The following is a 27,964-nucleotide window of genomic DNA, read 5'->3' on the forward strand; positions in this document are numbered from 1 at the left end:
TACGTTCCCACCCGAAACCTCCGTTCACAGGACAAATCCCTCCTCTCATTACCCTTCTCCACCACCGCCAACTCCAGGCTCCTCTCATTCTGCCTCGCCTCACCCTATGCTTGGAACAACCTTCCCGAGCCCTTACGCCAAGCCCCCTCCCTGCCCATCTTCAAGTCTTTACTTAAAACCCACCTCTTCAATGCTGCGTTCGGCACCTAACTCTTTCAGGAAATCCAAACTGCCCCAATTTGACTGCCCCTATCAGACTGACTGTTCACATGTCCTTTAGATTGTAAGCTCTTTGAGCAGGGACTGTCCTTCTATGTTAAATTGTACAGCGCTGCGTAACCCTAGTAGCACTTTAGAAATGTTAAGTAGTAGTAGTAGTAGTGGTTATATAAAAAAAACTGAAACCATCAAAGGGCATAAAACATAAGAAAATACATAACAGAAAATACAGCATTAAATTTCACTACTACACCACGATGACGTTAGTGCTAGGGGTTTGTTTTGTAACGCTGTTACACATGTGTGACTGGTGAATTTTCTCTTTCTCTCTACCACAGCCTCAGCATTTACCATTTCATCTTCCTCCATCTGCTACTGTTCCAGCTACTAGTTTGTATTTGTTATTTCTACTTATGTGGTTCCTTTTGGAGTGTGTGTGTGTCTGCCTGTGTGTGCATGTTTGGATTGTTTGTTTGTATGTTTGCTTATATCTGGCTAGTAATGCAGCTCCGATTGAGGTTTGCGTCTGTTTCATAATTCCATCTCTTTCCTTGTGTCTGTGTAGCTATGGAGACGGACAACCTGTCTGTTGAGAATGCCAAAAGAACACGTTCATGTTACTTCACGGCAGAAGAAAATGACATGATTATGAGACGTGTGACAGAGGAGTTTGCGCGTTTGAACCCCCGGTGCAATTCCCGGGCACGGAGCACTGTCAGTGAAAAAAAATAAATTGTGGGCGCAAATTGCAGCTGAAGTAAGCTCGTTGAGAAGGGCACAACGCACTGCGCAACAGGTGAAACGCCGTTGGCGCGATATGCGCAGTAGGGTGAAAAGTGGCAAAGATCAGGGCTTCGCAGCGACAGACAGGTGGTGGTCCACCAATCGATCTCCAGCTGACTCCTGCTGAAGAGTTGGTGAACCCCTGAGGCTGTGTTTGGGGTACCAGGGTGGTATGATACAAGTACTGAGCATGGTGTTGGTAAGTGGATTTGTTTCTGTACTGATGTGTCTTTTTGAAATACTTTGGTATGCAGTTTTCTTCAAATATGTTCTTCCGTATGCAGAGGTGGTGCCCGAGGTCCCTGCAGCTAGTGGAGTTCAGGAACTGGAGACAGAAGAGGAAGAACTTGCATCTTCACCCTTGAACGCATCTTGCCGAGGCAGTTTTCCATTGTCGCAATGTGTGTCTGACGACGTACAGCAAACACAAGGGAGTACTGGCACTGCATCCTCCTCTGCATGTTCTATGGGGTTGATTTCTGTGTTGCCAGAATCTGTGTCGGGGAACGTTCTGCATACAGAGGGCGGAAGCAGTAAAGAGCCTTTTTCACGAGGGCAACGTGCTGCGAGGGAAACACTGGGAACCAACAGTGTTGATCCCCCTGTATCGCTATCAAAAGATGCAGGGGGGCAATGTGTCTTGCCGATAGACAGTGTGTTAGAAAGCCAGAGGGACTGGAACCGTGTTACACATAGCCTACTCGGGACCATGTCACGACAGACGCGCTGCGTGTGTACTTCTGTCGATCAAATGGCAAGTGTAATGCGGAACGACATGCTGGACATGCAAAGGGAGATGCGAAATGAGATGCGGGACATACGAAATGAGATGGGGGAGATGCGGACTGAGATGCGTGCTGGAATGCGGGACATCGTTTACGAGATCCGTAGAATGGCTGATCTCATGTGCTCGAATGGTCACCGAAATCTTCATGCTTTAGAAGGTAATTTTTTTTTTGCCTTGTAATCTTACCCATCAGCATTATGTTTATATCTGCGACGCCGGCGTCCCAGAGTATTAATAGAACTAAAAAATGAACTTGCGGAGCTACTGTTAGAAATATGCAATCTGTCCCTAAAATCGAGTGTAGTACCGGAAGACTGGAGGGTAGCCAATGTTACTCCGATTTTTAAGAAGGGTTCCAGAGGAGATCCGGGAAATTATAGACCGGTGAGTCTGACGTCGGTGCCGGGCAAGATGGTGGAGGCTATTATTAAGAATAAAATTGCAGAGCATATACAAAAACATGGACTGATGAGACAAAGTCAGCACGGATTTAGTGAAGGGAAGTCTTGCCTCACCAATCTAATGCATTTTTTTGAGGGGGTAAGCAAACATGTGGACAATGGGGAGCCGGTTGATATTGTATATCTGGATTTTCAGAAGGCGTTTGACAAAGTGCCGCACAAAAGACTCCTGAAGAGATTGCAGAGTCATGGAATCGGAGGTAGGGTATTATTATGGATTAAGAACTGGTTGAAAGATAGGAAGCAGAGAGTAGGATTGCGTGGCCAGTATTCTCAGTGGAGGAGGGTAGTTAGTGGGGTCCCGCAGGGGTCTGTGCTGGGTCCGTTGCTTTTTAATGTATTTATAAATGACCTAGAGATGGGAATAACTAGTGAGGTAATTAAATTCGCCGATGACACAAAATTATTCAGGGTCGTCAAGTCGCAGGAGGAATGTGAACGATTACAGGAGGACCTTGCGAGACTGGGAGAATGGGCGTGCAAGTGGCAGATGAAGTTCAATGTTGACAAGTGCAAAGTGATGCATGTGGGTAAGAGGAACCCGAATTATAGCTACGTCTTGCAAGGTTCCGCGTTAGGAGTTACGGATCAAGAAAGGGATCTGGGTGTCGTCGTCGATGATACGCTGAAACCTTCTGCTCAGTGTGCTGCTGCGGCTAGGAAAGCGAATAGAATGTTGGGTGTTATTAGGAAGGGTATGGAGTCCAGGTGTGCGGATGTTATAATGCCGTTGTATCGCTCCATGGTGCGACCGCACCTGGAGTATTGTGTTCAGTACTGGTCTCCGTATCTCAAAAAAGATATAGTAGAATTGGAAAAGGTACAGCGAAGGGCGACGAAAATGATAGTGGGGATGGGACGACTTTCCTATGAAGAGAGGCTGAGAAGGCTAGGGCTTTTCAGCTTGGAGAAGAGACGGCTGAGGGGAGATATGATAGAAGTGTATAAAATAATGAGTGGAATGGATCGGGTGGATGTGAAACGACTGTTCACGCTATCCAAAAATACTAGGACTAGAGGGCATGAGTTGAAGCTACAGTGTGGTAAATTTAAAACGAATCGGAGAAAATTTTTCTTCACCCAACGTGTAATTAGACTCTGGAATTCGTTGCCGGAGAACGTGGTACGGGCGGTTAGCTTGACGGAGTTTAAAAAGGGGTTAGATAGATTCCTAAAGGACAAGTCCATAGACCGCTATTAAATGGACTTGGAAAAATTCCGCATTTTTAGGTATAACTTGTCTGGAATGTTTTTACGTTTGGGGAGCGTGCCAGGTGCCCTTGACCTGGATTGGCCACTGTCGGTGACAGGATGCTGGGCTAGATAGACCTTTGGTCTTTCCCAGTATGGCACTACTTATGTACTTATGTACTTTGCTAGGAAAACACGGCAAAGGGGGGAAACAGGGCCCTATAGCGCTGTTACTGTGGCATTTTGCTGAACTGGCAAGTGCTGGACCTCAAGTTTCGTGTGTTTCGTAGTGTTGCTTGCTGTACAATTTCTGATGGCTGTGTTGTATTACAAATGCTCTTTTCCTGTCAACCACAGGCATGGACCATCATTCGCACTGGACCCCCAGCAGTCCCGGTAGGTACATTTACATACTTTACACCACTGAGAAGAAAACACTCAGGTGTGGATGCAAACAACAGTATGGTTACATATTTTCAGGGGGACGTGAAATGCGGGGGTTTGCACGTTATTCTCCTTATCCGGTGACCACCACACCGTTGAGACAAGGTAACTGTTGTCTCTCATTTTTCCGTTGCATCGATTAATGTGTGTTTGTACCTGTCTTTACAATGTGTTTGTTTGTTCACAGGTTTCCAGGCAACCTTGAGCAATGCTCATGTTTCAAGCCTGCGCGCTCGCGGTGTTGCAGCAGCAAGCGAGGGTAATTATTGCCTCACAATCCTGCCGTTCCCCATACGGCCATTGATTGAAGTTTGGTTATTCCCTCTAACTGTCTTTCCTGCCGTCACAGGTGGTGGCTGCCTAATCGGTGAACCGGTCGATTCGACTGAGCAGGGTACTTCATCACAATGTATGCCGTGTAACTTCTGACTTAGAATTATCATTCGTTATGTTTGTTGGTTTACCACAACTCAGTTTCTTGTACATTGCCAAACCTCCTCTTTCATATGTTCTGAAATGATTCCTTTTCCATTAGGCAGGTCTTCATGAAGCACGAAAAACACTGTACTCTCCCGATGGCGCGCACTCTCCGTTTCCTCCTAACATCTGACCATCTTTGATGTATCAAGGAAGTTCCTGCTCTACTATAATACATAGTAACATAGTAGATGACGGCAGAAAAAGACCTGCACGGTCCATCCAGTCTGCCCAACAAGATAAACTCATATGTGCTACTTTTTGTGTATACCGTACCTTGATTTGTATCTGTCATTTTCAGGGCACAGACCGTATAAGTCTGCCCAGCACTATCCCTGCCTCCCAACCACCGGCTCTGGCACAGACCGTACAAGTCTGCCCAGCACTATCCCCGCCTCCCAACCAGCCCCGCCTCCCAATCTCGGCTAAGCTTCTGAGGATCCATTCCCTCAGAACAGGATTCCTTTATGTTTATCCCAGGCATATTTGAATTCCGTTACCGTTGTCCTCTCCACCACCTCCTGTGGGAGAGCATTCCAAGCATCCACCACTCTCCGTGAAAAAATAGGTGCTCCTCATCCTGATACAGGTCTCCCCAAACCCCCTCCTGACAGCACACCCAAAAGCACAATCACCCCTCTCAGAACACCTGGCCCTTCCCAGCAAACACACCTCCCAACCTGGAGGCCCCCACATGTGAGCCCGAGGCCAACATGTGGAAGCCTTCACTAGTACCTGCACTCCAGGGCTCACTGCCCCCAAAATTGATGTTAGGCTGCAAGCCCCCTTCCCCTCACCAACTGACCCAGTCCCCGTCCTTACCAGGGGTTCCTGGTTGCCCAGATGTTGTACTATAATGTATTACTCTGATTTCTTACTCATGGACTTTAGTGAGCTGTAAACGTATGTAAAGTAACATGTATGTTGACATGCATGAAGTACGAAAATTGCCACTTGTAAATCTGTAACCCGTAAATTGCAGCCGCCATAAAGGCCAATGTTTATTTAGCTCATCGTGCGTGGTAACTGTAGCTGATCAGCGTTATATAAATGCAACAAAAAAAAAAAAAGAAATAAAAGAATAGGTATTGTATCCATGTTGACTTTCCACCTTATAATCGAACGAGAAAAACGCCCAAGTTCCGACCTAAATCGGGAGATAGACGTTTATCTCACAAAAACGAATAAACCGGTATAATGGAAAGCCGATTTTGGACGTTTTCAACTGCACTCCATCGCGGAAGCGTACAAAGTTGACGGGGGCGTGTCGGAGGTGTGGCGAAGGCGGAACTGGGGCGTGGTTATCGGCCGAGGAGAGATGGGCGCCTTTCGCCGATAATGGAAAAAAAAGTATGCGTTTGTAACTAGAATTTAGGGCATTTTTCCTGGACCCTGTTTTTTCATGAATAAGGCCCCAAAAAGTGTCCTAAATGACCAGATTACCACCAAAGGAAAATCGGGGATGACCTCCCCTGACTCCCCCAGTGGTCACTAACCCCCTCCCACCACAAAAAATGATGTTTCACAACTTTTTATTTTCACCCTCAAATGTCATACCCACCTCCCTGGCAGCAGTATGCAGGTCCCTGGAGCAGTTGTTAGGGGGTGCAGTGGACTTCAGGCAGATGGACCCAGGCCCATCCCCCCCCACCTGTCACAATTGTGCTGCTTAATGGTTAGTCGTCCAACCCCCCCAAACCCACTGTACCCACATGTAGGTGCCCCCCTTCACCCCTTAGGGCTATAATAATGGTGTAGACTTGTGGGCAGTGGGTTTTGAGGGGGATTTGGGGGGCTCAACACACAAGGGAAGGGTGCTATGCACCTGGGAGCTCTTTTACCTTTTTTTTTTTGTTTTTGTAAAAGTGCCCCCTAGGGTGCCCGGTTGGTGTCCTGGCATGTGAGGGGGACCAGTGCACTACGAATCCTGGCCCCTCCCACGAACAAATGCCTTGCATTTATTTGTTTTTGAGCTGGGCGCTTTCATTTTCCATTATCACTGAAAAACAAAAACGCCCAGCTCACAAATTGTCGAATAAAACATGGACGTCTATTTTTTTTCGAAAATACGGTTCGGTCCGCCCCTTCACGGACCCGTTCTCGGAGATAAACGCCCATGGAGATAGACGTTTTCGTTCAATTATGCCCCTCCACATGTTTGTTTATCTTTGATGTTTCCTATTACTGATCCGTGCGCATTGGTTGAATTGTTCATTGTTCGCTACGCTGATGTAATTTGATTTTTTTATGGAAACAAATGTTTTTACTACGAATGTTTAGGTCGTATTGCCCTGTACCAGTCTTGTGTCATTTTACAATGTTACAACATTACGCACATTTATGTACTAGATTTCAATCACATACTTGTAGTGCAGTAATGTGTACCTAAACGTTGTGCTTTTTCCTTTTACTGTATAATTGTTGTTTGTTGTATTTGTACCCCGCGCTTTCCCACTCATGGCAGGCTCAATGCGGCTTACATGGGGCAATGGAGGGTTAAGTGACTTGTCCAGAGTTACAAGGAGCTGCCTGTGCCTGAAGTGGGAATCGAACTCAGTTCCTCAGGACCAAAGTCCACCACCCTAACCACTAGGCCACTCCTCCACTGTTGCTTCTATTGGAGATTCACTAGCAACATTCCATGTAGAAGTCGGCCCTTGCAGATCACCAATGTGGCCGCGCAGGCTTCTGCTTCTGTGAGTCTGACGTCCTGTACATACGTGCAGGACGTCAGACTCAGAGAAACAGAAGCCTGCGCAGCCTTCTACATGGAATGTTGCTAGTGGAATAGCAACATTCCATGTAGAATCTCCAATAGTAGCAACATTCCATGTAGAATCTCCAATAGTATCTATTTTATTTTTGTTACATTTGTACCCCGCGCTTTCCCACTCATGGCAGGCTCAATGCGGCTTACATGGGGCAATGGAGGGTTAAGTGACTTGCCCAGAGTCACAAGGAGCTGCCTGTGCCTGAAGTGGGAATCGAACTCAGTTCCTCAGTTCCCCAGGACCAAAGTCCACCACCCTAACCACTAGGCCACTCCTCCACTGCTTATCAATCTATGTTTAATAAAGATGATTTAAACTTTGACCTTATCACTGTTACATCTAAACTCATTATTTTGTTCTGTGTTTGTCTTCCCCTTTTTGGCACATTGTATGTCATCCAATTGTCGAAACAAAACATTAATCTCGTACTACATTATGGTATAATAGCCCGACTTTTTTCGGTCTAACTAATGTTTACACTTTTTGACAGACCATTGAGGCATTTTTGCTAAGCTTTTGGCCTTCCACAGTTCCAATTAAACCTATGGAACTTTGGACGGATAACTGCTTCGGAAATGAGGCGCAATGTGTATGATACTTGTAAGTTGAACCAAGTAGTCCAACACATGCAGAAACTATGCCTATGAAATGAGGTTTTCCTTTCTGATATTTATACCGATGTTTGGGTAGGTTTGAAAAACCTTGGTGGTGCTAGAAGTGTAATACAAACAACAAAGGAAATGCTTTACACTTTTTGATATAAAATTACTTTACAGATCGAGCCATGCAATTAGCACATTTTTATACATTTTAAAAACGATTTGCAGTTTTGGGGGTCAATGTTAGTGGGTTGTTATGAACCACGTGCTTTAAATTTCCTTAAATACTACAAAACCTGTGACTTCTAATCATAGAATAATTTATTATATTTTTAGTTATTAATGGTTTGTTCAATAAATACACCTGCACTAGTTTGTGCATACAAATTTTAAGGAGCATTTAAAGCAGAAATCATATAATCCGTTGCACTATTGAACATCTATATTATGTATTATAATTCATTTCTTCTATCTCTTTCCAGTTATGGGAACCTCATAGAATATCAATGATATAAGTTAAAATCTAACAACCTGTTAAATTTTACAATGTGGCTTTTTGCGTGTTGCTCCCTTAACTTGAAAAAAATACTTGATTTTCCTCTGTTCCCCATTGCAAAAACCACACCTGTACCAGCCTCACATAGGCTTGGAAGGCATAGTGGACACCCCTACGCCCTGTGCATTTCCAAAACCAGTGTTTACAGTGCAATTGCAGCTTCAGATTGTAATCGCTGTTATTAGTGTGGGTTTACCTTTTTTAATTATGTTTTCACAAACCGTGGTCTAAACTTTAAAATTTTTAAATATATATATATCTTTTCCCTTCTGATGCTCTGGATTCCTGTGGATGATACTCATGTAGCTCCACATTGGTGTGCTTGCTTTGTTCAGAATGGGGGGATGGGGGACAAGTAGAAAACGAAAGCTACCAGAAGTTTCTATTTTCCACTTGGTCCCGCGCACGTGTCAACCAGTGGGGGGAGGGTGGGGAGATAACACGTGCGACAACAGTACAAGATTTTCATTTGCGGAGAAGCAAAGGAGGACACGCCTACTGCCTGTGAGCCCGCCCACGCATAAAACCTGGGCGTGAAATCTTAAGCCTGCCAAACCCAGTGGACAGCAACATGTCGTTGACTGCAGGTGAGACCGGCTATGCATTTTTACGGGGTGTAGGGGGACACTGTAAGGGTTTGGAGAAACGGGGAGGGAGCAGGCTACGCGACAGCTAGGTACATTTTATCCCATTATGTACCTTGTCCACCAGTACTTAACCAATAGCTACCAGAGATCTACAGCTGTGCTACACCCATGATGTACCTATGCGCCCTGCAGTAACCCAAAAAGCTGTCTCACTCTCTGTTCCCTCTGTTCTTGTGCCCCCTTAGCACCGCGTAGTCCAGCCACGGATGTGAGCTGTCAGATTGGAGAAGGTTTGTGGTGTTTTTTTGCGTCGGGGGAGGGGATTTAGAGCTGTGTTAAACCCATGATGTACCTACAGTGGGGGAAATAAGTATTTGATCCCTTGCTGATTTTGTAAGTTTGCCCACTGACAAAGACATGAGCAGCCCATAATTGAAGGGTAGGTTATTGGTAACAGTGAGAGATAGCACATCACAAATTAAATCCGGAAAATCACATTGTGGAAAGTATATGAATTTATTTGCATTCTGCAGAGGGAAATAAGTATTTGATCCCCCACCAACCAGTAAGAGATCTGGCCCCTACAGACCAGGTAGATGCTCCAAATCAACTCGTTACCTGCATGACAGACAGCTGTCGGCAATGGTCACCTGTATGAAAGACACCTGTCCACAGACTCAGTGAATCAGTCAGACTCTAACCTCTACAAAATGGCCAAGAGCAAGGAGCTGTCTAAGGATGTCAGGGACAAGATCATACACCTGCACAAGGCTGGAATGGGCTACAAAACCATCAGTAAGACACTGGGCGAGAAGGAGACAACTGTTGGTGCCATAGTAAGAAAATGGAAGAAGTACAAAATGACTGTCAATCGACAAAGATCTGGGGCTCCACGCAAAATCTCACCTCGTGGGGTATCCTTGATCATGAGGAAGGTTAGAAATCAGCCTACAACTACAAGGGGGGAACTTGTCAATGATCGCAAGGCAGCTGGGACCACTGTCACCACGAAAACCATTGGTAACACATTACGACATAACGGATTGCAATCCTGCAGTGCCCGCAAGGTCCCTCTGCTCCGGAAGGCACATGTGACGGCCCGTCTGAAGTTTGCCAGTGAACACCTGGATGATGCCGAGAGTGATTGGGAGAAGGTGCTGTGGTCAGATGAGACAAAAATTGAGCTCTTTGGCATGAACTCAACTCGCCGTGTTTGGAGGAAGAGAAATGCTGCCTATGACCCAAAGAACACCGTCCCCACTGTCAAGCATGGAGGTGGAAATGTTATGTTTTGGGGGTGTTTCTCTGCTAAGGGCACAGGACTACTTCACCGCATCAATGGGAGAATGGATGGGGCCATGTACCGTACAATTCTGAGTGACCACCTCCTTCCCTCCGCCAGGGCCTTAAAAATGGGTCGTGGCTGGGTCTTCCAGCACGACAATGACCCAAAACATACAGCCAAGGCAACAAAGGAGTGGCTCAGGAAGAAGCACATTAGGGTCATGGAGTGGCCTAGCCAGTCACCAGACCTTAATCCTATTGAAAACTTATGGAGGGAGCTGAAGCTGCGAGTTGCCAAGCGACAGCCCAGAACTCTTAATGATTTAGAGATGATCTGCAAAGAGGAGTGGACCAAAATTCCTCCTGACATGTGTGCAAACCTCATCATCAACTACAGAAGACGTCTGACCGCTGTGCTTGCCAACAAGGGTTTTGCCACCAAGTATTAGGTCTTGTTTGCCAGAGGGATTAAATACTTATTTCCCTCTGCAGAATGCAAATAAATTCATATACTTTCCACAATGTGATTTTCCGGATTTAATTTGTGATGTGCTATCTCTCACTGTTACCAATAACCTACCCTTCAATTATGGGCTGCTCATGTCTTTGTCAGTGGGCAAACTTACAAAATCAGCAAGGGATCAAATACTTATTTCCCCCACTGTATGTGCCCTGCAGTAACCCAAAAAGCTGTCTCACTCTCTGTTCGTGTGCCCCCTTAGCACCGCGTAGTCCAGCCACGGATGTGAGCTGTGAAATTGAACAAGGTTTGTGATGTTATTGTGTGTCGGGGGAGGGGATCTACAGCTGTGTTACACCCATGATGTACCTATGTGCCCTGCAGTAACCCAGAAAGCTCTGTCACTCTCTGTTCCCTCTGTTCTTGTGCCCCCTTAGCACCGCGTAGTCCAGCCACGGATGTGAGCTGTCAGATTGGAGAAGGTTTGTGGTGATTTTTTGTGTCAGGGGAGGGGATTTAGAGCTGTGTTAAACCCATGATGTACCTATGTGCCCTGCAGTAACCCAAAAAGCTGTCTCACTCTCTGTTCCCTCTGTTCTTCTGCCCCCTTAGCATCGCGTAGTCCAGCCACGGATGTGAGCTGTCAGATTGGAGAAGGTCTGTGGTGTTTTTTTTATTGTAGGGGCAATAAATGCAAAGAGTAAAACAACAGTGTTCTGAAAGTAATTCTAGCATCCACATACAGAGTTCGGATTCTTTTGGTTTTAGTGCAATTGTCATCCCTTGCGTGATTATCATCGCCATTGAGGTGACTGTACCTTACTATTCAAGAACCCTTAGGAAAGTGTACTGCTTATGTTCATCCAAATATTTTAACTGCCATGCAATAGAACAACCTGAAAAGCTAACTGGCTGGGGTAGGGGATCAAGAAAGCCCAGTACTGCAAAACCCCTGATATACCTGCTTGACCAATACTTACCCTATATGCTGTCTGACACTGTTTCTTTTCCTTCTGTGCTTGTTTCCCCTTTGCAGCCAAGAGGAAGCGTGATGACCATTATGCAGGAGGGGGAGGTGAGTTGTAAGATTACGCTACCCTCTTTAAACATTGTAAAACACGGAAAGACACCCAGAACTGCAAACTATGTACAATTCTCTTTGCGTAAATTATAAAATGAGTATTTTTTATTACAGTGATGGAGGAGGGGGAGCCGTCCACCAGCCAAATAAGATCTCCACGTTGATCGAGTGAGTTAATGTGTAGCACAGAAGGTAACATGTTAACGCGAGCGAGCATTAAACAACATAACCCAAACATGATATCCATAAGTATATTTTAATTATTGCAGGCTTATCGAGTGACAGTACCTATGTAGGGGAGGAGTATTTGGAACCCCTTGTACAGATGCCACCGTGGCTGGAGAGGGCGTGGACTGTGTTTTTGCACCTCATTGAACAACCACCACGTACGTAAAGTGTTATAATTTTTTAAGGTAAAGGGGAAACGTTTGGATACTGAAATCCAAAGAAGAAAAAACAGGCATCAACAGTAAAATCAAACTGTACATATGTGCCTTTAACATTTCCCACATTACCTCCACAGGTTTCACATTAGAAGCACAGCGGCTCCGGGACACTCATCGTTGGCCACAGCCCAGATGCCGCGAGGTCCAAAGTACACCTATTCCAGAAAGTACACCTCCATTCTCTCCCCCTCCCCCCTCTACTGGATCTGACATCATATCCCCCTTTTCGCCAGACGCAGAACCCACGAGCGGAATCCAAGACTTACATGACATGGTTGCCAGAATTCAGGAAGAGTGCCGTGAGCTTTCTCGGCGGGTGGATGCGATAAATGATATGCTTAGAGGCATAGCTGATCGCATCCACAAAGCTGTGCCACGTCAAGAGTGAAAATCGCGACCTAAAAAACGTTTCATTTAACTTTTATTTACATGAGTGTGACAAATATTTTGACACTTATATTGCACGGCTTTCTAAATTGTTTCATACGTATCCAACAAGTGTTTAACACGCTAACATACCAATTAGCCTACATAATGCATGAAAAATCATACACGACCATGTGTTAATAGTGCGGGACAATTGTGTCTTAGCGTGCAGTGTGCACTTTCCTCACATGCTTCTTTGACAGGCATGGGCTGTGAGAAGCCCCAATGCATTAAAAGTGTGACACACGCTGGAACAGCAGTGCGGGAAACCAACCCTTTCCAGTAACTCCCTCCCTCCACTGGATCACCAATGTGTTCTAACCCTTATTGAAGGGGGACCACAGCACTGTTAAACCCATGGTTTACCTATGTGCCCCTTGTACAAATGCCACTGTGGCTGCAAATGGCGTGCAGTGTGTTTTTGCACCTCATTGACCAACTTCCTCAACTAGAACACCAATGGGTTAAAAGTGTGTCACGCACTGGAACAGCTGTGCGGGAAACCAACCCTTTTCACTAACTCCTTCCCTCTACTGGAACACCAATTCGTTCAAAGCCCTGTGTAAGGGGGGGGGAACACAGCAGTGTTAAACCCATGGTTTACCTATTTGCCCCTTGTACAAATGCCACTGTGGCTGGAAATGGTGTGCAGTGTGTTTTTGCACCTCATTGAACAACTTCCTCCACTGGAACACCAATGGGTTAAAAGTGTCTCACGCACTGGAACAGCTGTGCGGTAAACCAACCCTTTTCAGTAACACCCTCCCTCCACTGGAACACCAATGCGTTAAAACTCTGTCACACACTGGAACAGCTGTGCTGAAAACCAACCTCCACAGTTTTTAGATTACAAGCACAGCGGATCAGGGACACTGATCGTTGGCCACCACCCAGATGCCGCGAGGTCCAAAGTACACCTAATTCCAGAAATTACACCTCCATTCTCTCCCCCTCCCCCCTCTACCGGATCTGACTTCACATCCCCCTTTTTGCCAGCTGCAGAACCCATGAGCGGAATCCAACCCCTTTCACGAACCTCCTCGCTCCACTGGAACACCAATGCGCCAATAGTGTGTCACACACTGGAACAGCTGTGCTGGAAACCCTTTTCACAAACTCTCTCCCTGCACAGGAACAGCAGGACGTTAAAAACCAACCCTTTCCGCTCCAAACCACCCAGCAGTGCGTGTAAACAGAACCATTTCACGCCAACCACCACCGGACATGCTACACTTCTTTGTGATTTCCACAGCCCATACCTTTAAACAAGTGTGTGAGGATCTTGCAGAGCACATGATGCTTAAACCATCTGTCATAAATGTTTGAGACTTGGTATATTAGCGTATTGAAACCATGTTGGATACAGCTCGAGCATGATAAAAAAGCTTTACATAAGTGACAAATCTATGTTTGACATTAGAATACATGTTAAATGTTTTTATATTTATAGAATCATGTTAATACGTGAGAAGTACCTGTTTTGTTTTTTCTGTAGTTATAATCATGTCAACAAATATGTTGACATGATTATAAGATAAATTTTGTCAATGTGTATTATAATGAGCATAACATGCTCCCTTTCGAGAACTATGTTCATTGCGTGTTCCAAAAACACAAACATATAGCCAAAAACAAAAAGGGATGTGATGCAGTAAACCGACGGAAGTCGGTATTTGAATGACACTTTAAATTTCGTGAAAAGCATTTGCCGTATTCCGAACAATGTTGATTACACGCTCAATAACTGGTAATATATGTGTCCAATAAACGTGGATAATGATGCACATAATTGTTACAATTTAAAAAAAAATGGCCTTATAAATGTATTAAAAACATGTTCTGTACAGTGGACTATGTAGATAGCATGTCCAATAAAAGTATTTTTTATGTGACAGTAAAAATTGTGTGTAACCTGTTACATAAACGCATGCTACTCGTGGTGTGGTGGAGCGTGAGTGCAAAATGGGGGAAAAAAATGGACAGCAGGAGACCGGATAGCCCTGACTTTATGGGATTTAAAATGGCTATTTGAGGGGTGTAAACAGGGCCGCCAAGAGCCAGAGCCGGGCCCGGGACAAGGCCGCACCTGGCCCCCCCCCCACCCCACCCGAGGTCATCGTCGCCACCGGGCCCCCCCACCCGAGGTCGCCGGGCCCTGAACTAACCTTAAATGCCTCCTTCCTTTCCTTTCACCACCTTCGCAGCAAGCAGCAGCAGGGCAGGCCACTCCTTCCTTCCGTGTCCCGCCCTCGCCTGACGTAACGTCCGCGAGGGCGGAGCACGGAAGGAAGGAGAGGTCTGCCCTGCTGCTGCTTGCCGCGAAGGTGGTGAAAGGAAAGGAAGGAGGCTTTTAAGGTTAGTTCGGGAGTGACAGCGGGCGGGCCTGACTGCGGTGGCACCGGGCCCCCTCCGGAGGCCCGGGGACTTTTGTCCCCCCTGTCCCCCCCACTCGGCGGCCCTGGGTGTAAACAGCGTGTAGCAACCAACGGGCAGACTTGATGTACCATACAGGTCTTTATCATTGACTATGATACTCTGGGGTTCATTTTCAAAGCACAAGCAAAGTTGTAAATTTAGTAAGTATAGACTGTCTCGTGTTTCCATCCCTTAGGTGCTTCTGTCAGGAAAGCACAAGTGAATCACATGATGTTTTCCTGACAAGTATGCATGCAATGGCAAGTTGTACTCTCAGGACGGGTGGAGGGCGGTGGCAATGGATGATATGCCGTTACAGCTTTGCAACTCAAAAAAAAATGTAAACAGATCCATTTCTCCACCCCCCAAAAAAGTTTATTAAAATGTTCCATTGAGCCAATAGAACCATAAAACATGGAACAGCAACAAGCAGGCATCGTGGAACAATGAACACAAAAGACGCTTTCTCTGTCTCGCATTATACAACAGAAGATGAAACATGTACGCAAGCCTACCTTATATCTGCAATGATGTTTTCCCTAGTCCAGTGTTTGAAGAGGCAGTGTGTTCCGCTTTACTGGAATGTGATGAAGGGGGAGGTATGCCTAGACCCCACCTTTCCAAAGGCCGTCCAGAAATGGAGAGGGCAGAACATGGTGTCACCCACTGGAACAGCAATGTGGGGAAACCCCCTGTGTGCAGGCGTAGACAGCGCATTGCTCTGACAAGGAATGAGGGAATGTGTCCGATTTAAAACGAAATTAAACCCATGGCAAAATATATACAGCACGCAAAAGTTTAACGATAACAAAAGACCACCACCAAGCATTTACAGAAAACAGCATGCAAACACAGTATAACACTAATAAAGATAAATGCATCTGGCAGGGACCGTCCTTGGCAGTGCAGGGTGTCAACAAACAGAACACCTGTACAATTGTTAAATGTTTGTGGTGTTTTCAAGCAGTGTGGAAGGGGATCACCAGCACTGTCAAACCCACGATTTACCTATTTGCCACAAGTGCAAATGCCACCGCGGGTGGAGATGGCGTGCAGTGTGTTTTTGCACCTCATTGAACAACAACCGTGAGGTCCAAAATACAACAATTCCGGAAAGCAGAACTCCATTATCTGCCCCTAAACCCTCTACCGTATCAGAAATGGTAAAGTCAAAATAAAATAAACCACAGTGAAAACATAACCGGCATGCAAAATATGTGCAACAGAACCAAAAAATAAAACATCAAACATTAACAGTAAACAGCATGCAATAACTGTATAAATAAATGAGTCCCTGAGTGTCCCTCCTTGCCAGTGCTGTGTCTCACAAACTACACCAAATAGTGGAAAACCACCCCTCTGCTTGTGCCTGCGATCTACATGCTGCCACAAACTGGAACAGCTATGTGGGAAGCCACCACTCTACTTGCGTCTGCGATCCACATGCAGCCTCACACAGAGGGACAACTTTGTGTTAAACATAAAACTCGCATCCAATAAATAGCATAACAAACCATATGCACAACAGTAAAGGTATAACAAGGTGTGAGTCTACATACGCGTTACACTATAACTGCACTGTTCTCCAAAAAAAAAAAAATTATGACACCCGTTACGAAGCATACACAACAATTTTGGACCCTGCTTATTCACAAATGCGTCCATCTTATTCCTTCACAAAAGAATGTTTTTTTTGTGAACAATAAAAACAGATAACATCCAGCCACGTGCAGAGGTTGTACAGTGGCTTCCAAAGGAAAATTCCTGCTTCACAGCGCAGCACTGTACTGATGGCTAATCTTTCCAATTTCTGCGCATTAAAAATGGAAAGAGTCAATACAGGAGTATCCATCTCAAAATCCTATTGCCGAACCAATGGTGAGGGGTTGAGCAGACTAGTCGTGTGACATGTGCGTATAGTCTTATCCATTGCGATTTTTGCCGGCACATTCTACAATAAAACAGAGAACAAGGAGTGTCAAAACAGCAGCAATAGCAAATGGGCCAATCAAGTAGATGACAGAAATGATCACAAGAGCACATCACAATACACATGTAACGGTGGACTTCTCATAAATCTCATCTCCCCTCACTTTCGCCCAGACGGTCTACCCTGCCCGCTACAGTTCACCTCCCCTTACTCCTCCCATGACCAACAAATTTGTGTCCCCTCCATATTGCCAAATTTGTATGGGGAGGGGATCAATGAAAATCCACCGCAAGCAGATACAACGCAAATTGTAACTTACATGAGAAGTACCGTTGTATGACACCTTCTTGTCTGATTCCCCCTTGTCGCCTCGGTTCCCATGCCATCAGCAGAAAGCCTGTGGTGTCACACCACAGGTGGCAATGCTGGATCTATGTCCATATGAATCCCATGGCTTACAGCAATATTATGTAGAATACAGCATGCCAGAATAATCCGTATAACTTTACTCGGGGTATACAGTAGTGCACCACCAGAAATATGTAGGCAGCGGAATCTGCTCTTAAGCACACCAAAGGCACGCTCAATTACATTTCTTGTCCTGATATGCGAGGCATTATAACGTTCCTCCTGGGGTGAATGTGGCACCGGCACCGGAGTCAAAAGCCAAGGCTTGCAGCCATATCCAGCATCCCCTACAAAAGCAACACACATATTTTTCATTATCAATGTCCCCTATTGCTGTAATGTGGAAGGCTAACAAAAGTAAAGGAATATAGAGATAGTTTTCCTATGTTTACATCACAAACACTGCACCCCTACCCCATACGTTCGGCCTTCCCTCCCCTTCAACATTGCCCCCTATACCCCAGTGTAGTGGACCTCAATGTACAAACGTCGCACAGTGTTGTAAACAGTCAACATACTTACCCAAAAGCCAGCCTTCACCATATGTTCCATTGGACAAATTGCGGCCTATGTCTGAGTGGGACAGTATATAAGAGTCATGGCAGCTTCCCGGGAACCTCACAACTGCGTCCAGCTGCAGTGTTTAAATTATTTAGTTATATTCAGTGCTGTTATCTGCATAGCGAGTGATTCTGAATACAGGGCCAGGGCTAGGGACTCTGGCACCCCCTGCAAGCTATCAGTCGGTGCCTCCCCCCCCCCCCATTCCAGTATCTCCTTTCCCTTTTCTTCCTCCCCTGTTCTCCCACCCACCTCCAGGGTTACAAAGTTCTAATGGACAATTTTCCTATTACCTGAATCTGTTAGCAGATGTTCTGTTGCGTCTCCCTCACCTGCCTAGTCTAACTTTAAAATATTTTTTTCTAAACAGAGGGTTTCCGGCACGGGAGCAATTCAAACATGCTGCCTTCGACCTCCTCAGCCCTCACTGCACTCCAGTACTATCTGGATATTTTGCCTACAGTTATCCGGAAAAGCGCTTCTGAATGTCGGGGGTTCTTAGGCTTCAACTAATAAACACCCATAATGCACCACTGTATTTATTTATGACATTTATACCCCACATTTTCCTGTACAATTTCGAGTGAATGGAAGTGAGGAGAGAGAGGGGTCAGATGCTGGATGGAGAGGGGGGGAAGAAGCTGGATGGAAAGGGGAGGAGAGAGGGGGCAGACGCTGGATGGAAAGGGGGGGAGAGGGGCAGACGCTGGCTGGAAAGGGGGGAGAGAGAGAGAGGGAGCAAATGCTGGATGGAAAGGGGTGAAAGAGGGGGCAGACGCTGGATGGAAAGGGGAGGAAGAGAGAGAGGGAGCAGATGCTGGATGGAAAGCGGGGGGGGGGGGGGGGGAGAGGGGGCAGATGCTGGCGAGAGTTAAGAAGCGATCGAGGAAAGAACAAGAGACTGAGACCAACACAATTAGAAAAAGTAAATGACCAGATAACAAAGGTAGGAAAAAATTAATTTTAGTTTTAGTTTAGGATACAGTACTGTGGTCGCTGTGTTAATAAATACAGAAAATGGAAATAAGGTGATATCTTTATTGGACTAATTTTAACACTTTTTGACTAATGTTTGGAGAATCAACCCTCCTTTCTCATGTCAGAACAGAATACCTTATAGCAAAGAAAGCACCAAGAGCCTTCAAAATTGAGACAAAGTTCCTGTAATCACATAACTTGGACAACAATCTTCCAAAAGTGTCCAAGTTATGTGATAAAGGAACTTTGTCCCGATTTTGAAGGTTCTTTAGGCTTTCTTTTGCTATTTGGACTTTGTGCCACATGCACTAAACTTAACAAGCCAGTAACGTGGTTTTTAAACCCAGTTCTAGCCAGTCTAGCAAGCAAGTAGTAAAACAAGACATGCACAAAAGGGTTCTCCGAGCCATTTTCCTGTCACGGTAGCAGCTAACGAAAATGGAATGAAAATGATCTACAGGTTATTATAATGAGCTAATTAGTATTATAATGCACATGCAAGGCAGATGCGCCGTTTTCCGACCCCATGCACCGTAGAAAACCTAACAGGAGGTCTGCACCTCTCGTTGGGGCTGCTGTGAGGAGGAAGAGGAGGAGGGGATCTGGATGGGAGAGAGCTGCTGGATGTGGGAGGGGGGGGGGGGGGGAGAACTGGAGGGAAGGGAGAGAACTGCTGGTACAGCACAAGGAGGGAGGGAAGGGAAACAGAGATACCAGACCAAGGAGATGAAGGAAAAGGGAACAAATACTAAACCTACAGCATGAGGGAGGGAGGACGGGGTGGGTGGGCAGGCAGGGAATCAAGCAACCAAACCAGATGCTGGAAAGGGGAGGGAGTGAGAGGGAGAGAAGCTGGACGGGGTAGGGTCAGAGAAGTTAGAGATATATTGGCCCTGGCGATGAAGAGAGGGGAGAAGCTGGACAGAGAAATATAGGGACACAGAGAATGGGAGATACTAAACACGGAGGAAGATAGAGGTACAGAGATGGAAGAAGATGGATAGTGGACATGGAGAGAGAGTAGAAATATCAAATGGACATGAGACCTTGGTGAGTGAATTAAGAGAAGACAGAAGGATGTAGAAACCAGAGCCTGGGACCTACATGACTTGAAAAATAAAATGAGCAGACAATAAAAGGTAAAAAAGAATTTTATTTTTCTATTTTGTGACTAGAATATGTCAGATTTGAAATGTACATCCTGCTAGATATGGCTGGGGCCCAAGGCAGAAATTTGGGAGGGGACACAAAAGCTTACTAACAGGCTGCACCTTCTTCAGCTTCCAGCTGGACTGGGGTTCTCTCTGGCTAGGGGGCCAAACGCAGTTGCCCTAGTTGTACCTCTCCTAACACTGTCTCTTGCATGTATTATCACATTTTGCACAATATAGGAGAAAATGCATCTCTTTGTATTTCTCTGTGCTGTACTAAATGCAAGGTCTGGCCTCTTGGGATTTTGATTTAATTTGTATATGGTTTGTGGTCACTTATTCTTTATTTGACATTTGTGTTTTGTGTGTGTGACCAAAGTATTCTGTTAGCATCAATTTTCTATGTAGTATTCTATAGTACTTTGGCTTGCTCAGTTTTCTTGATAGATGTATTTTTATTTTATTTATTTATTACATTTGTACCCCGCTCTTTCCTACATACAGCAGGTCCAGTGCGGCTTACATAGTAAAAGAAATCATCTTACATGGTAGAGAATACAGTAAAACAAGGAAATGTAGGAAGAGTATTATAAATTGTGATGATCATAACTACTTACATTATGAAAAGCATTATAAAGGACATGTGAAAAGAATATAATTAACTGAGAAAAAAACACAGTATTGATATTGTATTGATATTTTAGGGCCCCACTGTAATATTTAGGGCATAGAAATCACACCGGTGCCAGAAAGCACATTTGAAGCAGGCGAGTCAGAGAAACTGAACAAATTCTCTGTAAACTTGGAGGATGTAATGGGTCAGTTCTGCAAACTTTAGAGTAGTAAATCACCAGGACCTGATGGTATTCATCCCAAAGTATTAATAGAACTGAAAAATGAACTTGTAGAGCTACTGTTAGTAATATGCAATCTATCCCTAAAATCGAGTGTGGTACCGGAAGACTGGAGGGTAGCCAATGTTACGCCAATTTTTAAAAAAGGTTCCAGAAAAGATCCGGGAAATTATAGACCGGTGAGTCTGACGTCGGTACCGGGCAAAATGGTAGAGGCTATTATCAAGAGCACATACAAAAACATGGGCTGATGAGACAAAGTCAGCACGGATTTAGTGAAGGGAAGTCTTGCCTCACCAATCTAATGCATTTTTTTGAGGGGGTGAACAAACATGTGGACAATAGGGAGCCGGTGGATATTGTGTATCTAGATTTTCAAAAGGCGTTTGACAAAGTGCCTCATAAAAGACTCCTGAGGAAACTGGAGAGTCATGGGATTGGAGGTAGGGTATTACTATGGATTAAGAGCTGGTTGAAAGATGGGAAGCAAAGAGTAGGGTTGAATGGTCAGTATTCTTAGTGGGGAAGGGTAGTTAGTGGGGTCCCACAGAGGTCTGTGTTGGGACCGCTGCTTTTTAACATATTTATAAATGACCTAGAGATGGGAGTAACTAGTGAGGTAATTAAATTCGCAGATGACACAAAATTATTCAGGGTCGTCAAGTCTCAGGAGGAGTGTGAAAGGTTACAGGAGGACCTCGCGGGACTGGGGGATTGGGCATGCAAGTGGCAGATGAAGTTCAATGTTGACAAGTGCAAAGTGATGCGTGTGGGTAAGAAGAACCCGAATTACAGCTATGTCATGCAAGGTTCCGCGTTAGGAGTTACGGACCTAGAAAGGGATCTGGGAGTCATTGTGGATAAGACATTAAAAACTTCTGCTCAGTGTGCTGCGGTGGCTAAGAAAGCGCACAGAATGTTGAGTATTATTAGGAAAGGGATGGAAAACAAACACGAGGATGTTATAATGCCGTTGTATCGCTCCATGGTGCGACCGCACCTCGAGTATTGTGTCCTATTCTGGTCAGCGCGTCTCAAAAAAGATATAAAGGAATTAGAAAAGGTGCAGAGAAGGGCGACGAAAATGATAAAGGGAATGGAACGACTTCCCTATGAGGAAAGGCTGAGAAGGTTAAGGCTCTTCAGCTTGGAGAAAAGACGGCTGAGGGGTGATATGATAGAAGTCTACAAGATAATGAGCGGACAGATGTGAAGCGTTTGTTTACACTTTCAAACAACAACAAAACCAGGGGACACAAGATGAAGCTAGAATATGGTAGATTTAAAACAAATAGGAGAAAGTTTTTCTTTACTCAGCGTGTAGTTAGACTCTGGAACTCGTTGCCGGAGAATGTAGTGACAGCAGCTGGCCTTACGGAATTTAAAGGGGGTTTGGACAGATTCCTGAGGGAAAAGTCCATTGAACATTATTAATTTTTTTTTTGGGAGGGGGGTGCCGGGTTCTTGGGGCCTGGATTGGCCGCTGTCAGAAGCAGGATGCTGGGCTTGATGGACCCTTGGTCTTTTTCCAGTATGGCGGTACTTATGTACTTATATTTGGGGAGAGCATATGTGTGTTGGAGGACCGCAGCTCAGTGGAGGATGAAGAATGCACCCTCTTATATATCTCCTAGCTCTCAATGTGGCCTGCAGCCACTGAGGTCACCACTGCTACTCCCATTGAAGTTATTGGGAGTGGGGTAGGTGTGCTGTAGGAGTAGGGGCATGAGCAGGGCTTATCAGGTGGCAAGTGTTTCTCTAGTGCCTAACCATCCAAGCTGTTGGCCAACCCAAAAATTGCCTTCTGGCTACGCCACTGGGGCGCAAGCCAGGGTCAGATAAAGATCTGTAAGGCTGTAGAATGTTAAACTGGGCTTAAATCTTAGTATCCTTGAACAGTCTGGGAATAAGCTCTTCATTCTCCCTCTCTCTTTCTCAAAGAATACTCTCTACCCCCAAAGAGTTATTATTTTATGTGAACTTTACTGAACTCTCCAACGGGCAATTAATTCAACTTCATTATTCCTTTATATTATTACTACTACTACTATTTAGCATTTCTATAGCGCTACAAGGCATACGCAGCGCTGCACAAACATAGAAGAAAGACAGTCCCTGCTCAAAGAGCTTACAATCTAATAGACAAAAAAAAATAAATAAAGTAAGCAAATCAAATCAATTAATGTGAACGGGAAGGAAGAGAGGAGGGTAGGTGGAGGCGAGTGGTTACAAGTGGTTACGAGTCAAAAGCAATGTTAAAGAGGTGGGCTTTCAGTCTAGATTTAAAGGTGGCCAAGGATGGGGCAAGACGTAGGGGCTCAGGAAGTTTATTCCAGGCGTAGGGTGCAGCGAGAAAGAAGGCACGAAGTCTGGAGTTGGCAGTAGTGGAGAAGGGAACAGATAAGAAGGATTTATCCATGGAGCGGAGTGCACGGGAAGGGGTGTAGGGAAGGACGAGTGTGGAGAGATACTGGGGAGCAGCAGAGTGAGTACATTTATAGGTTAGTAGAAGAAGTTTGAACAGGATGCGAAAACGGATAGGGAGCCAGTGAACGGTCTTGAGGAGAGGGGTAGTATGAGTAAAGCGACCCTGGCGGAAGATGAGACGGGCAGCAGAGTTTTGAACCGACTGGAGAGGGGAGAGGTGACTAAGTGGGAGGCCAGCAAGAAGCAGATTGCAGTAGTCTAAACGAGAGGTGACAAGGGTGTGGATGAGGGTTTTGGTAGAGTGCTCGGAAAGAAAGGGACGGATTTTACGGATGTTGTAAAGAAAGAAACGACAGGTCTTGGCAATCTGCTGGATATGAGCAGAGAAGGAGAGAGAAGAGTCAAAGAGACCCCAAGATTTCGAGCTGAGGAGACAGGGAGAATGAGAGAGCCATCAACAGAAATAGAAAATGGGGGGAGCGGGGAGGTGGGTTTGGGGGGGAAATGAGAAGCTCGGTTTTGGGCATATTTAATTTCAGGTGGCGTTGAGACATCCAGACAGCAATGTCAGACAAGCATGCTGAAACTTTGGTTTGGATGCAAGGTGAGATATCAGGGGTAGAAAGGTAGATTTGGGAGTCGTCAGCATAGAGATGGTAGGAAAAGCCATGGGATGAGATTAATGAACCAAGGGAAGAAGTGTAGATAGAAAAGAGGAGGGGACCAAGAACAGAACCCTGAGGTACGCCGACAGGCAGAGGGATAGAAGTAGAAGAGGATCCACCAGAGTGAACACTAAAGGTGCGGAGGGAGAGGTAGGAAGAGAACCAGGAAAGGACAGAGCCCTGGAATCCAAGTGAGGACAGGGTATCGAGAAGTATGCTGTGATCGACAGTGTCAAAAGCAGCGGAAAGATCAAGAGAATTTGGTTCAAGAGGTTTTCTGTCCATCCAAGACTATTTGGTACAGTCTTATCCACTACTAAAACAGTTTCTAATAACAATTCCAAATTATAACAATCCCTTTGTACTGTATAATCCAAGGGTATGCTTTTGGCATTGGTGATCACAACTAATTCCTCCAGGAACAGACCTCTTTGTCCTCTCCTCCAGAGTTGCACTTTACTGGGCTTTGAACAGGCTCTTCTCTTTTCCTGCTTATGAGCTGGACTCCCTCTGCCCACCCAGAGCACACCTTTCAACAGTTACTGCCTTTGACTAACAATAACGCCCCCTTAACTCAGCCTTAGGTTATCTGGCCTTTCCAGGATACCCCCTCTCCTCATGGGTCCCAATGAGGGTGAAGCCAACCAAAGACCTTGTGCTCTGTGCAACAATACCTTTTATTACCTTCAAACTCCACCTGTCTCTCAGTCATTAACAAGAAAACATTTCCCTCTGCAACGTCTCCCTCACACACATATCCCTGGGCTGGGTTTCACTCCCACCCAAGAACATCTCTCTCCCTCCCCCCCCCCCCCCCCCCCCCCACACCCAGGATTCCAGGGAAAGCTAACACCACTCACTAATCCTCTATAATGGGGATTACACTAATACTTGTGGAAGATGGACCTCTGTGGGGAAATGGTGAATTCTTCCAGCATATGAATTATAAGATTATTTTTTTCTCTAGTTTGACCAGCAGGTGGTGCATGTTTATGTTTAAAGCTGTCACAGAGAAATGACCGTTCCTTCTTTAGTTTAACATAGAGAAGAAGTTAATCTGCAGTGATGTGGCCAGCTACTTTTAAAAAAATGTTGTTCTGGGCTCTGATTGGCCCAGGAGCTCAAATTCAGCTAGGATGTACTGGCTTTTTCTCCAGTCTTAGCCAGAGAGAGGTCTCTTTGCTGAGGCCCTGTGAACAGTTATATTTGATAACCTGTGAGCAGCTATATGCCCTGAACTCCCCAGGTACCATTTAGATAGAAAACAAATGTTTATATAGTGTTCTATACATCCATATTTCAGTTACCTGTTATTGTTTGCTGATTGCACCTTTTCTGTTCATTGTTCTAATTTTTCATGACAATAAACATTTTTAGTTTATTGCCTCTGCTTGTCTGGAGTAAGTAAGAATCTTGGTGGTTTGTGTGTTGGGTCTGTGGGTGCTTTGTAGAAACTATGGGACCACTGGGAGTATGGCCCCAGTAACCTAGAAATCACTGCGGATAATTTGAGAGCAGGAGACTCACCCAGAGGTGGTTATGACACAGTCAGTGGGAGGAGAGTGCTAGTGTAGAACACAAGCAGCAGGTGTCCATCAATTTCAATAAAGTTAATAACAAGTTAGATTTTAAGCCTTATATTTCAGTTTGCAAGTACTGTAGGAATGTGACTTTAAAAGCATTCACAGGTATTAAGAATGCTTTTGGTAGTTAAGTAAGTTTTAATCTTGATTCAAACAATTAAAATGATAAAATTCAATATTTCTTTACAGTGATTTATGATGGAGGCTGTATAGCACTTTGGTTATCTGTACAAGGGTTTTCGCTAATGTAATACATTCCTTGAATGGTCTTTTTTCAATGGTTAATCTATGTTACAGTGAAGAAAAAATAGTTAGGGAATTGATTACATGATTTGCTTTCAAATCAGGTTTGCTATATGCTTGCATACAGCTATTTTCCAATTAGAGTAATCAGAAACTCAAGAACATAATCAATTATGTTCAAATCCATGAACATGAGTTAGGATTATACATTTTCTATGCAAAGCAATTAAGAAGTAGCTGGAATTGCTTACTTACTGTTGCATCTAGCATTTCAAGGCCAAAGGTTAAATAGGGAGACAGTTATCAGGGTCCATTAAAAGTTGGGCTTTTAGCGCTCCTTAGGTTACCATCATAGTGACCAACCCGTGGGTAGCTCATTACTGCAGGTTAATCATTCCCATAGCATATACACAATCCTGCTTGCGATTTCTGTGGTATATACACAGCACTGCTTGCAATCAACTTCGCAAGCAGCATTATCTTACTGTCCCGAGAGCATCGGACCACAAAGCTGTGGCCTGATACTCTCATGCACTTCTGGCCATAGAGCCAATTATCTCTCCCCCCAATATCCCCCACCCAATCATGCCCTGCAAACTTGGAAGTCCTTCCGTCAAATGGTCCCTTGACCCGCAAAGCCCCCCCAACCCAGGACACTCCCAACTGAAAAGCCCCACCCCTAATGTCAAGACCCTAACCTACCCTCCCTTAGGCCTCCCGCAGTCCTGGCCTACCTTGAACCTTCCTAGAGTCTAGTGGGGTTTGGGCAGGTTCAAAATGGCGCCGATGATCCTTAGTGATAGACTTGTGGTACTATCACTAGGGGGTCAGGTTTTCTTATATGGAAACTTTACCCCCGTTGTAGTACTGCATGACAACTGTTAGAGATCACGGCACCATTTTGAGCCCAGCCCTGGCAAGACCCCACTACACACCAGGGAAGTTCAAGGGAGGCTTGGAAAGGGGCTTACAGGAGGGCAGAGGTGAGGTCTTGTCTGATTGGAAGGGGTCATTTTGGATTGGGTGTGTCTTTTGGGTTGGAGGTACTGGATTGGAAGAGTTTCTTTTCATTTGGGGGCATTCTGGATTGGGGGATCTGGGTTGGGGACCATTTGATAGGGGCACTTCCAGGGCCTGATTAGGTGGGGGTATTGAGGAGAGATCACTGGCTCCATAGGTGGAAGTGCATAGGAGCATCGGGCTGCAGCTTTGCAGCCTGATCTTCCCAGGATGAAAAAAAAATATTGTCAGCTTTTGTCTGGTGGTATTTTCCTGGAGTACTGTGCCTTGCAGTATTCACTGTAAGCCACGTTCTTCTAGCTACACACAAATCAGCTATTTTACATACATTTGCATATTTTGCCTCTCATTAGAATGTAGCCCACGGAGACTAAAATTACTGTGCATTACAATAAAATAACCAGTGTTAGTACCATTTACCGCATGTTATAGGGCAAATAACATGGGTTATAAATGAAATGCAGCTTAATAACTACCCCCCCCCCCCTTTGTCTGGCTTTTGAAGTTACTGATTTGTCACTTCTAGATCGGTTCATGGTACGTACAGGTCATGTTATGGGGCAAATAACATGGGTTATAAATGAAATGCAGCTTAATAACTACCCCCCCCCCCCTTTGTCTGGCTTTTGAAGTTACTGATTTGTCACTTCTAGATCGGTTCATGGTACGTACAAGTCATTTGGTTAACCAGAAGTAAACACTCATTATTTACAAAAGGAACCAACTCTTTTCAGTTAATCTTTGACTTCTTGCAGATGACTATGCCTGTTCTCAGTCTCTTGGTCACACCAGCAGACCGGAAATGTTCCGCAGCATGGCTGTAACCATGGCTTCCACATATTATTCCACCATGTGAGTTGCAATGGCACTGGTGTCAACGTCGTCCGATGTTCCTCCACTGCTTTTTCTATTTTCTTTACGATCGTATCAAACTGTGGTTCTGTAGCAATGGAAAGTGGATTACTCTCTGATGGATCTCTGGAGAGATCAAAGAGCAGGGGAGGATCATGATGAGTTACTTGTTCACCAGCACATGTGCACGTTCTCCTCCCATAGCAGGCTCCAGCACCTTCTGGATGGAACACTGGTGTCGTATAATGAGCCTTCCACACGGCACCCACTACATGAAAAGAAATAATAATTTGCAAATGGTTACC

At 45.1% G+C, this 27,964-nt stretch overlaps 2 protein-coding genes across 2 annotated transcripts in view; both read right to left on the minus strand.

The window, feature by feature from the left end:
• The window catches only part of LOC115469447 (arylsulfatase D-like), a 217,049-nt gene that overhangs the window by 107,890 nt on the left and 81,195 nt on the right, over positions 1-27,964 (minus strand). The window lies entirely within an intron of this gene.
• The window catches only part of LOC115469446 (arylsulfatase H-like), an 83,732-nt gene continuing 81,236 nt past the window's right edge, over positions 25,469-27,964 (minus strand). The window contains exon 10 of the mRNA XM_030202111.1: positions 25,469-27,927. Coding sequence (XP_030057971.1) covers positions 27,542-27,927 — 386 coding nt within the window. The 3' untranslated portion in view covers positions 25,469-27,541. The remainder of the gene's footprint in view (positions 27,928-27,964) is intronic.

This window comes from Microcaecilia unicolor, chromosome 4, assembly GCF_901765095.1.
Source record: "Microcaecilia unicolor chromosome 4, aMicUni1.1, whole genome shotgun sequence".
Lineage (NCBI taxonomy): Eukaryota > Metazoa > Chordata > Amphibia > Gymnophiona > Siphonopidae > Microcaecilia > Microcaecilia unicolor.